Here is a 12,580-nt window from a genome sequence, read left to right as displayed (position 1 = left end):
GTGACCACATTCAAAGGGGGGGCGGGACCATTTACTTACACTTGTGGAGAGGAGCACCACATGTCAAACTAGGTGAGGGAGATATTTATAAAAATGTGTTTTTGTGCTTTCTAAGTCAATTCCATGTTTGCCCACAGTGAAGATGATTTAGAGAAGACAAAAGTAGAATAATATTTAGACACATTAGGGTTAAGTTAGTGGCTTTCTAAGCTATGATATGAATGCTAATAAAAATAATTTTGATTAGCCTAATCCCCTTTATTAGCATTTTTCTACAAAATGGTGGCCACGGGGTAAGACGAGCCATTAGATGTGGGGCAAGTTGAGCCACTGGCTCAACTTACCCCATTGGTGGCTGAGCTTACCCAATATGGATGACACTTAAGTTTTCACATTTACTGGTCATATATGACAACAACATATATATATATATGACATCAGATGAGGAAGACCAGTTGTTAGATGTGGGGGATTATGTTGTGGCAAAATTCACGGGGAAGAAGAAAGTGCATTTCTTCATTGGCCAGATAATCAAATTGGATGTCTTCGAAATAGAGGCAAGATTTGTCAAAAGAAGCCAGTCATGCCATGGCTCTGCAAGAAAGCCGACCTTTGTCTTCAAAGAGAAAGATAAGGCTGTCCTGTCAAGACAGGATATTGTGAAAAAATTGCCCCACCCCTTTACTGTTGGGGGGACAGCACGGAGGGAGAGGCAAATGGTGTTCCCTTGCAATTTGAACGCTTGGAACATTGAATAATGATGAAATGATTGATGGAATGATTGCTGCATGTTTTAGCAATGTTTTAACCTACTGAAAGAAATAAGATTTTTTGGCACTGGTCTACTGTTTTAGTAATTTCTATAATATAGTATATCTCTCATTCCCTCTCTAACCATCCCTCTTTCTATCTATCTATGCATATCTCTCTCTCTATCCATCTATCTATCCCTCCCTATCCCATCTCGTTCTATCACCTCTCTCTTCATCTCTCCTTCTCTATGCAACGGCCCTATCCCCCACTTGATTGACTTGACTTGATTCACTGATTGCATTTCTAATAATAAAAGTTGTTTACTTTGTTAACCTAACATGTTTTGTGTTGGCTCAATTTACCCCACACAGTGGCTCATCTTACCCCGTGCATGGGGTAAGTTGAGCCACTTGACATTTTTTTTTCAAGAGGTAATATCACTCTAACCATAAGAGCTTATCAATTATTTTTTGCTCAGATAGTAACAGTACACTTTGAAATTTGGTATGGTGTGTAGACTGGAAGCAAAAATGGCTTTAACATGTAGTTATGATGAAAAATGTAAAAAGTGGCTCATCTTACCCCGCTCTCCCCTATATATATATATATATATATATATATATATATATATATATATATATATATATATATACTACCGTTCAAATGTTTGGGGTCACTTTGAAATTTCCTTATTTTTGAAAGAAAAGCACTGTTCTTTTCAATGAAGATCACTTTAAACTAATCAGAAATCCACTCTATACATTGCTAATGTGGTAAATGACTATTCTAGCTGCAAATGTCTGGTTTTTGGTGCAATATCTCCATAGGTGTATAGAGGCCCATTTCCAGCAACTATCACTCCAGTGTTCTAATGGTACAATGTGTTTGCTCATTGCCTCAGAAGGCTAATGGATGATTAGAAAACCCTTGTACAATCATGTTAGCACAGCTGAAAACAGTTTAGCTCTTTAGAGAAGCTATAAAACTGACCTTCCTTTGAGCAGATTGAGTTTCTGGAGCATCACATTTGTGGGGTCGATTAAATGCACAAAATGGCCAGAAAAATGTCTTGACTATATTTTCTATTCATTTTACAACCTATGGTGGTAAATAAAAGTGTGACTTTTCATGGAAAACACAACATTGTCTGGGTGAGACAGGGTTGTCAGCCCTGTGCCCAACCCCCTAACCTGTAAGACCAGTGAATCGCTCTTTGTCCAACCTCTACCCTTTGACCTGTCTGGCTTAGGTGAGTCTACCAGGAGACTACATTCCAGCCAGCATAGACCTAGGAGTCATAGAGGCACACAAGCTCTCCAACTATGGCAAGGTGGTGATCCGCCGGGGAGACAAGTTACATACCTATCACTCAAAAGTCTCCGAGGTTGATGCAGAGTCACAATGTTTTCCATGTATCGCCATCTTGCTGTGACACAGTTCCATAGATGTGCTAATTAGTTAAAACTCCTTTCATTCAGCTGTTTCCATGGGGCCATACTGTTTACCTCAAGAGGTAGGAAAACGGTCCCAAAATGGAGAAAAGTGACCTTCAGCACATCAAAATGATCACATCTCATCCAGATGATACTGTTCTTATGAGACAGAGAAAAATGCCAGACACAGTACATTTTTTTTTTTAAATTTCAGATGACTTTGCAGTCAGAACCTTTAAAATAATAGCATAGTGATTAATTGTCAATGTTTTTCTGCAGGATTCTAGTGTGTAGTTTAGTTGACAATTGGCCCTCACTGCTCGCACTACTGAAGAACTCGGTGCAGCTCAGTCTTCCTGCTCCAGGACAATTCCTACTCCTTGTGTAACTCACACACGTGCGCTCACACACACACACACACACACACACACACACACACACACACACACACACACACACACACACACAAAATCTCAGTTTTCAGGTGTAATAGTTGTTCAGTTATTGATATCTTGTCTGCAACCTCACTGTGTTCATTATTGTAAATAGTCTGTTGTGTATTTTAGAGTTCTGACTGAATTTATCCTGAAAAATCTGACTCTGGAGAGTAAGAAGGAGCAGCGGGAGCTGGAGGTGAGAGAATCCCCTCACAGATACACTCCTGTTTGGGGTTTAACTTGACTGACATGTCTCAGTTCTTAAAGAAAAACAAATGAGCCAAATAAAATAAATCTGCTCAAAGAACTGAAAGGGGATGGTGGCTGCTGGTGTTGATCAGAAACACTGGATGATGTTTTACAGTAAAACTGTGAAACTTTACACAGACTAATAAGCAGAACACATCAATAAATCTGTCCTTGTGAGTGTGGAATTTATTGTGATTGTTTTATAAACAGTGATGAGATATGTCATCTGTAAATTCTCTCGTTTTCTAAGTTTACATTCAATTATTATTGAGCTGTAAACTACCTCTAGATGGCACTCAAGGCAGCTCCTTAACAATACAGTGTTCATTCTGTGCTACAGGTAGGTCCATAAATATTTGGACAGAGACAACATTTTTCTAATTTTGGTTCTGTACATTACCACAATGAATTTTGAACAAAACAATTCAGATGCAGTTGAAGTTCAGACTTTCAGCTTTAATTCAGTGGGTTGAACAAAATGATTGCATAAAAATGTGAGGAACTAAAGCATTTTTTAAACACAATCCCTTCATTTCAGGGGCTCAAAAGTAATTGGACAAATTAAATAATTGTAAATAAAATGTTCATTTCTAATACTTGGTTGAAAACCCTTTGTTGGCAATGACTGCCTGAAGTCTTGAACTCATGGACATCACGAGACAGGTGTCTGAAAGAGAGGATATGTCTTTGCTTAGCTTCTCAATCTTCTCCTTCATCATCTGACTCTTCTGCTCCTCTTCCTCTCTCAGTGCAGTGATCCTGCCTGCCTCTTCATCTCGTAGAAACTGGTGAAGCTACTCAAACTCCTCCTTAATCTGACTCTATGTGTGTTGGGTCTGAATCTACAGTGAAGAGGAAATCAAATGAAACATACAGTGGTGCTTGAAAGTTTGTGAACCCTTTAGAATTTTCTATATTTCTGCATAAATATGACCTAAAACATCATCATATTTTCACACAAGTCCTAAAAGTAGATATAGAGAAACCAGTTAAACAAATGAGACAAAAATATTATACTTGGTCATTTATTTATTGAGGAAAATGATCCAATATTACATATCTGTGAGTGGCAAAAGTATGTGAACCTCTAGGATGAGCAGTTAATTTGAAGGTGAAATTAGAGTCAGGTGTTTTCAATCAATGGGATGAAAATCAGGTGTGAGTGGGCCCCCCTGTTTTATTTAAAGAACAAGGATCTATCAAAGTCTGATCTTCACAACACATGTTTGTGGAAGTGTATCATGGCATGAACAAAGGACATTTCTGAGGACCTCAGAAAAAGCGTTGTTGATGCTCATCAGGCTGGAAAAGGTTACAAAACCATCTCTAAAGATTTTGGACTCCACCAATCCACAGTCAGACAGATTGTGTACAAATGGAGGAAATTCAAGACCATTGTTACCCTCTCCAGGAGTGGTCGACCAACAAAGATCACTCCAAGAGCAAGGCGTGTAATAGTCGGTAAAGTCACAAAGGACCCCAGGGTAACTTCTAAGCAACTGAAGGCCTCTCTCACATTGGCTAATGTTAGTGTTCATGAGTCCACCATCAGGAGAACGCTGAAGAACAATGGTGTGCATGGCAGGGTTGCAAGGAGAAAGCCACTGCTCTCCAAAAAGAACATTGCTGCTCATCTGCAGTTTGCTAAAGATCACGTGGACAAACCAGAAGGCTATTGGAAAAATGTTTTCTGGATGGATGAGACCAAAATAGAACTTTTTGGTTTAAATGAGAAGCGTTATGTTTGGAGAAAGGAAAACATTGCATTCCAGCATCAGAACCTTATCCCATTTGTGAAACATGGTGGTGGTAGTATCATGGTTTGGGCCTCTTTTGCTGCATCTGGGCCAGGATGGCTTGCCATCATTGATGGAACGATGAATTCTGAATTATACCAGTGAATTCTAAAGGAAAATGTCAGGACATCTGTCCATGAACTGAATCTCAAGAGAAGGTGGGTCATGCAGCAAGACAACGACCCTAAGCACACAAGTTGTTCTACCAAAGAATGGTTAAAGAAGAATAACAGGTCATAACATGTCTCTCAAAAACTCCTCCTATTCAGGAAGTGCCAAGTCTGACATGACTGAAGTCCTTCATTAACAGCCTGCAGTGTTCTGCTCTGGTAAGTTGAGATTTATTCTCAGTTTATGAATAAATCCGAGTCTCATTTTCAGCACTGTGAAAGGAAGTGATGATTAACTGAACCTACAAAGTCATCTATTTAACTTTAAAGAAACCTGAAATCAGGGTGTGATGACTTTTTACAGAAGTGAAAGTGAAACTCTGAGCATTCGGACTAAAGAGAACAACAATAGCAGCAAAATAAAATGGCTTCTAAGTTTTCAGAGGAGGATTTCTCCTGTCCTGTGTGCTGTGAAATCTTCAAGGATCCTGTTATTCTGCTCTGCAGTCACAGTGTGTGTAAAGTGTGTTTGCAGCAGTTCTGGGAGACGAAAGGATCCAGAGAATGTCCTCTTTGTAGGAGGAAGTCATCTGTGGCTCAGCCTCCCATAAACCTGGCCTTAAAGAACCTGTGTGAGACTTTCTTACAGGAGAGAAGTCAGAGATCTTCATCAGGGTCTGAAACAGTCTGCAGTCTGCACAGTGAGAAACTCAAACTCTTCTGTCTGGATCATCAACAGCCGGTGTGTTTGGTGTGTCGAGATTCAAGAAAACACACCAACCACAAATTCTGCCCCATTGATGAGGCAGTAACAGACTGTAAGGTAAATAAAATGGACATATGAACTCATGGGTCACATGTGAACAAATACTGTTGTTCATCTCATCTCATCTCATTATCTGTAGCCGCTTTATCCTGTTCTACAGGGTCGCAGGCAAGCTGGAGCCTATCCCAGCTGACTACGGGCGAAAGGCGGGGTACACCCTGGACAAGTCGCCAGGTCATCACAGGGCTGACACATAGACACAAACAACCATTCACACTCACATTCACACTTACGGTCAATTTAGAGTCACCAGTTAACCTAACCTGCATGTCTTTGGACTGTGGGGGAAACCGGAGCACCCGGAGGAAACCCACGCGGACACGGGGAGAACATGCAAACTCCGCACAGAAAGGCCCTCGCCGGCCACGGGGCTCGAACCCGGACCTTCTTGCTGTGAGGCGACAGCGCTAACCACTACACCACCGTGCCGCCCACTGTTGTTCATAATTATGACAATTACTTTGTAATCAATTTAGTTCATCTGAGTTCAAATAATATTTAAAACACAGAGACTCCATGCAGTGTGTTAATTTATTTCAGGAGAAGCTCAAAACTGCACTGAAGCCCCTACAGGAGAAACTGAAGATCTTTAAAGACTGTAAACTGAACTGGAGTCAGACTGCAGAACATATAAAGGTTAGAATCAATAACATGGGTTTAATATTCTCATTATATTTTGCTTCATTGCATATTCAGTTATGTTTCATTTGATTTTCTCTTCACTGTAGATTCAGACCCAATACACAGAGAGTCAGATTAAGGAGGAGTTTGAGAAGCTTCACCAGTTTCTACGAGATGAAGAGGCATTCAGGATTACTGCACTGAGAGAGGAAGAGGAGCAGAAGAGTCAGATGATGAAGGAGAAGATTGAGAAGCTGAGCAAAGACATATCCTCTCTTTCAGACACAATCAAAGCCATAGAAGAGGAGATGGGAGCTGAAGACGTTTCGTTCTTAGAAGTGAGGGTCATTTAGTCAGTATTTATACTGTGAGAAAGTAAAACTTCTTTCCATCATCAGAAACGCAGACCTGCCAACCTTTACACATTTTGCTTAGCAGATACGCATTTAGACATCAAACTACACTGCTACGATTTAACACTTCAAAATACGCAAAAAGCCATTGATGGCTTTGAGTTCAAAGATCTTTAATATTCCGGTTCAACCGTCTGTGCATTCGTGCACTAGGTAACTCGTCTATGGGTGTAACCGCATTGACCAGCAACCTGTAGAGAAAAGAAGACTTCGACCAATCACAGCGCTAGTTTTAAACTCTTCAAATAGGCCTAGGCTATGAGGCTAAGCGGAGAGCCGAGGAACCGTCAAAACGAAAGTAACGAAATTGATTTTCATCCCTCTCGGTCGATCTTCATACTGTGACTGATTTTACAAGGGAGGACGGTGCTAAACACCGTTTCGAAGGTAAATGGTCAGGGCAAGGGTATTGTGAATAAAGCAAGGACAACCGTCCTAACGTCATAGTTCAAAGCACAGTGTTCCGCCTTATCTGAAGGAAATATTTGTTCCAGCTTGTTTTGATATTTGACCCAGGCTTCTCAATCCAAAAAATATTGCATAGCCTAAAGTGAAAATATAGTGGCCTACTGACGTTTCCATCCAGTCAACCGATAGACGCGTTAAAATCTTCTGAACTAGGCTACTCGTGCATGTGAGATTCAATGAGCAGCGCATGAAGTGTTTTCACGTAAGTGTGTGTGGTGGATGATGATGTGTTTGTGTGCGTGCCTTGCAGTTAATAATACACATGACGTCAGATGAGGATACTGACAGAGAGAGTGAGAGGGAAACAAATCTAAAAAGATGCGAGTCTATGCCCCTCAGAAGTTCCTAACGAAGTATCAAGATCAATGGCCATGCCTCCGCCCCTCTAAACTGCCTAATCATGCGTTTTCCACAGTGTGCAATTATGATTTTGACATTAGCCATCAAGGAAATACAGGTAATAATATTGCTAACATAGAAATGCTTGCATTTATATACATAGGCCATTATTTTTTCCAAATTAGGCCAGGTCAGTGAATATGAATATTATAAAGGCTGTGCTATTGGATAGGACAGAGTAGCCTATAATTTTTTCTCTAAGTGTGGTTATCAGTTTGCATTTACTAAATATTAATATTGAAAAATATATATTTATATAGGTACTCTGGAATATTCACTTTCGATGTTTAGTGTAGCCTAGTTCAAAGTGTAGCAAGGAGCAACAGAATCTCCTTTTATGGTCAAAACTAAATTTATGAAAAAAGGATTGTGTGTGTGTGTGTGTGTGTGTGTGTGTGTGTGTGTGTGTGTATTTTGCAGACTGCCGGCGTCTCTTTTAAAAGAGATAGGCTATAGCCCTTTGATTTTTCTGTTATCTATACAATATAATGCTAAATGTCAAAAGGGACATAGCATGCTATTTGGGATTCTTTGTTGTTTATAATTCCCAATGTATTTAAGACACAATATGCCAAAGGCAGTACATTGGTGAAAGCATTGGAAATATATTCATGCCTTTTCATGAAAAGAGTTCTTGTTTTCTTCATAGTCTACTTGTATGTTGAATAACTAGATATGGTGGTGAGTGGGAACTCTGTGCTTAGTAATACATTGTTCACATGCTCACTCATTACAATCAGTACTGATCAGCAAATGTGCCTGACCTCACGCCGTGCTGCGCTGCACCGACGCGATAAGTTGCTACTCAGAATTTTTTTCCAAGGTTGGCAGGTATGGAAACGTCACATTTCAGGGGTGTAAAAACGTAAATGATATCCACTGATATTTGCTTTGTTGTTTTACAGAACTACAAGGCCACAGTCAAAAGGTGAGTGATGTGCTTCCTGTCTCTCTCATTCTCTGTGTTTCTGAATCCAAACCCACAGCAACACTGACTCCTGAATGTTTTTGCAGAGCCCAGAGTACACTGCAGCATCCAGAGGAGCTTTCAGGAGCACTGATCCATGTGGCAAAACATCTGGCCAACCTGCAGTTCAGAGTCTGGGAGAAGATGCAGTACACCGTCCAATACAGTAAGACTCTTAACTGTGTGTTTGTGTGTGTGTGTGTGTGTGTGTGTGTGTTGAAAATAAATTGTTTTTATTTCTTTGTTTTTCTGCCTTTGTTAGTCTCCCTAATGTGGTCATTATCATAGGATTCATTTATATACTGTTTTGGAATTATTATTATTATTAATGTATTTGTTTGTTTATTTTTATTTTTTTATTCACCTTTCATGTTGAACTCATGTAATGTAAGGGAAGTTTTATTTTGAAAAGCTTCTATTTCCATCAGACTGTTCAGTGTTTGAAGTGTGAGCAGAGGGACTGAGTGACAAAATGGAGCGTTTCAGCAGCTTACAAAAGTTTTAGAGTTACAGTTATTATAAAGATTGTTTACATTTGTAATTTAAACACACAAAGAAAAGGACACAAGGCATGTTATTAACTTTTTCATGTTTATTAATGAACTTCGTAATTACAGTTACCATTTCTTTGGTTTCGGCAAATGTTATCTAGTTCCATGCTAATGTAATGATTAAATTAGATTAGCTCCATCAAAACAGAATGTAAAAAGGTGTGTGTGTGTGTGTGTGTGTGTGTGTGTTTTCAGCACCTGTAACTCTGGACCCCAACACTGCTCATCCTGAACTCATTGTATCTGATGATCTGAAAAGTGTGAGACGCAGCAATGAGAAACAGAAACTTCCTGATAATCCAGAGAGATTTGATGAATATTTGTGTATCCTGGAATCTGAGGGCTTTAACTCAGGGACACACTGCTGGGATGTGGAAGTTGGAGACTGTACACGGTGGAGTGTGGGTGTGATGACAGAATCTGCTCAGAGGAAGGGGGGAATAATCTCCAGAAGTGGACTCTGGTGTGTGCGGTATTATGATGGTAAATATTACGCAGCTTCTACACCACATACAGACACTCAGCTCTCAGTCACACAGAAACTCCAGAGGATCAGAGTGAAGCTGGACTGGGACAGAGGAAAACTGTCATTCTCCGACCCTCTCACTAACACACACTTACACACTTTCACACACACATTTACTGATAAATTACTGCCAGTCCTAGGTGTTTTTGGTTCCATAAAGATCCTCCCACTTGAGTGCTCTGTAAGAGTGAATCAGATCAGTTAGCATTGATGTTATTTTATTCCAGTTCATTAATAAAATACTGCAGATTAAAAGTTTAGTGTTTTGTGTAAGTGGTTTTGTAAAGATCAGATGGATTTGTATGTTCATGCTGCATTAGGTCATGATTCACAAGTTCAAATCAATTCTGAGTGAAATAAATTCACTTTGTTCATTCTGATATTAAACATTGTTAATCTGCATAATGGGACAATTAAAATATGCACAAATAAATATGTCTGTAATCCGTGTTATGTTTATTATTAATAGTTAAAATGTTAATGATGTGGGCAATTATATATTTGTACAGATGTGTGCAGTGGTTGTTGTTATTTTCATGATTAGTATCAGGGATGTGTTCAGTTTAATGTCTGTGTAAGTGATCACTGAGAGGATGTGGGAGAGAGAGGCAGGTGAGAGAGTCAGTCATTAAAGGTGTTAAAAGCAACAATTTTCTCAATGTTCTCTATCGTCATTTAACTTCAAGTTATATTTAACGATCAAACATTATCCCTGGCTGCTGTATCATGTGGGTCAAAACATGACAAGATCTGTCTCGTCTCCTTCGACTGAAAACAGAAACTCCCACTTCCATGATTCTCAAAAGTACCGACCACATCACATTCACAATCACTCGATTTCAGTTAATCACTGTGAAATCTCACACTTGGTCTTTACTCGGGACGTTAGTGAGCTGCTTATTCTGTGTTTGATATTCTGGTTTGTGATCATTATCGAGTCTCTCCCTGTCTATTTGCTCATCACCTGCACTGTGCCTGCTCGATGGTTTTTAAGTTCACTTTGTCCTGACAAATTTTCTGCCTCAAAGTGTTTTAATAAAACCGAACATTTTAACCCAACCTGTATATCCAGAACTGTGCACAAGCCTTTTTTCCCCACACCTTTAATCTGGATTATATTTGATGTGTAATTACACATACGAGTGACGTGTCAATTTCAGTTTTACTTTTCCGGCAGTTTCTTCGAGATCCAGACTTGTGTGTGTTGTGTAAAAACAAATCACATATAAAACTGTAGTTTGACTTCTCACACACATCTGGACGTTTATCCAATGTTTGATTATAGTTCAATATTAGTATATTTTATGATTATTTTTTGTAATTTGTTCTTTGGAGGAGGTGGAGTTATACTGTGTGTTTATGTCACATGCGATGGAAAAAAAGGTCTCCTATCTCTGCTCTCCTTGTTTCCTCTGAGTGAGAACTGATACATCCATAAAGATTTTATTTTATGGAAGGATGATGGATGCAGGAGCAAGAAATCAAGAAGGCATCAAGTCGAGTAGTGAGATGCTCCTTATATCTTGATCCCTAAAGCTTATCAAGGCACAGTATTCCAATGTTTTTCTCAGAAGCCATTGCATGTACAGTGCCCTTCACAATTATTGGCACCCCTTGTAAAGATGAGTGAAAAGGGTTAGAAAAAAAATCAACCGTTTAATGAAGTCGCTTCATCTCACGCTGAAAAAATGAGGAAAAAATCCAAAATTTAATAGAAATAAATGTATTCAGAGAAAAACAAATGACTTATCAAGAAATAATTATTTTCAACAAAAAATATGTTCCACAATTATTGGCACCCCTTGAAAGTATTGTGAACACAGTGTAACTGAAGCATGTTTCCCATTTAAATTGTACATTTTTTAGCTGAATGGAGTGTCGGAACTTTCAAGCTGTAATCCATGATTTCCTAAGTCTGTTACGTGACAACAGTTTTTCGAAGTACTCCCGAGCCCGTGTGGCTATATTTGTCATATTCGCATGACAGTTTCCCAGGCAGTGCCGCCTGAGGGCTCAAAGGTCACGCACATTCAGCAGTGGTTTACAACCTCGCCCTTTATGCACTGTGATGTCTCCGAATTCCCTAAAACTTTTCAAAATGTTATGTACTGTAGTTTTTGAAAGAGCTAAATTCTCTGTAATCTTGCATTGAGATTTTTTTTATGCCTCCGCCACCGTAAGGTGCAGGAGGCATTATGTTTTCGGGTTGTCCGTCCGTCCATCCGTGCGTGCGTCCGTCCCGAAACAATATAAACGCGATATCTCAAAGGCTAATGAAAGGAATTTCACCAAACTTTCACCATTTGTGCACTTTGGGACACACATGAACTGATTAGATTTTGAGATCAAAAGGTCTAAGGTCAAGGTCACTGTGAGGTCAAATGTCTGTCCGAAAACCTTGTGAACACAGTATCTCCAAGGCTAATACAAGTTATTTCACCAGGTCAAGGTTGCTGTGAGGTCAAATGTCCATCCCCAAATCACAACTTAATAAGGCGTGTAGTCTACCGGGCGGAGGCATCCCCATTGACACCGTTGGCGTCGGGTTCTATCTAGTTTTTAATGACTAGCAATTCTCTCACAAATTTTGGGACAAAGAGTGAGCCAAACCCATCCTTGCTTGCAAAGACTGAGCCTTTGGTGCTGCACGTTTTAAACCCAATCATGTTGCCAATTAAGCTGCTTATTGTGAAATCTTCCAAAATGGTGTTCCTTGAATATCCTATAAACTTTTCAGTCTTATTTTGCCTCCATCCCAACTTTTTTTTTTTGAGTGTGTTGCAGGCATCAAATTCAAACTTCATTTATATATACAAAATACAATTAAGTTGGTCAGCAAAACTATTGAAAATATTTTCTTTGTTCTTCTGTCAGTTAAATATACTGTAGATACACACGAATTAACAAATCACAGATTTTTGTTTTTATTGCATTTTGGAAAGTATCCCAAATTTTCTAGAAATGGGGTTTGTAAACTTTCCCTTTCTGCTTCTCCATGGGTGTTTACGTCTGTGCGTTAGTGAATGGGAAT

The 12,580-nt window shown here is 39.3% G+C and overlaps 1 protein-coding gene and 1 pseudogene across 1 annotated transcript; both read left to right on the top strand.

Moving 5' to 3' along the window:
• LOC132892121 (protein dopey-1-like) overlaps nt 1-4,431 on the top strand; it is a 32,693-nt pseudogene extending 28,262 nt beyond the window's left edge.
• Nucleotides 4,432-4,953: 522 nt separating this feature from the next.
• Nucleotides 4,954-10,203, top strand: LOC132891534 (E3 ubiquitin-protein ligase TRIM39-like). The gene is made up of 6 exons (XM_060929209.1): nt 4,954-5,601; nt 6,145-6,240; nt 6,333-6,563; nt 8,411-8,433; nt 8,520-8,638; nt 9,219-10,203. Exons 1-6 carry the CDS (start codon nt 5,203-5,205, stop codon nt 9,752-9,754), a joined length of 1,404 nt encoding a protein of 467 aa, XP_060785192.1. The 5' UTR covers nt 4,954-5,202; the 3' UTR covers nt 9,755-10,203.
• Nucleotides 10,204-12,580: the final 2,377 nt, after the last annotated feature.

The sequence above is a fragment of the Neoarius graeffei genome, chromosome 9, assembly GCF_027579695.1.
Source record: "Neoarius graeffei isolate fNeoGra1 chromosome 9, fNeoGra1.pri, whole genome shotgun sequence".
NCBI classification, from domain to species: Eukaryota; Metazoa; Chordata; class Actinopteri; order Siluriformes; family Ariidae; genus Neoarius; species Neoarius graeffei.
The sequence above is the reverse complement of the archived record's forward strand: the minus strand, read 5'-3'. Positions and strand labels throughout refer to the sequence as shown.

Excerpts from the sequence above, each read along its gene's own strand:
- LOC132891534 (XM_060929209.1), top strand. The coding sequence starts at position 5,203 with ATGGCTTCTAAGTTTTCAGAGGAGGATTTCTCCTGTCCTGTGTGCTGT. Across the intron at positions 6,241-6,332 it reads AGACTGCAGAACATATAAAG|ATTCAGACCCAATACACAGA; the intron begins GTTAGAATCAAT and ends TCTTCACTGTAG. Across the intron at positions 8,639-9,218 it reads GCAGTACACCGTCCAATACA|CACCTGTAACTCTGGACCCC; the intron begins GTAAGACTCTTA and ends GTGTGTTTTCAG.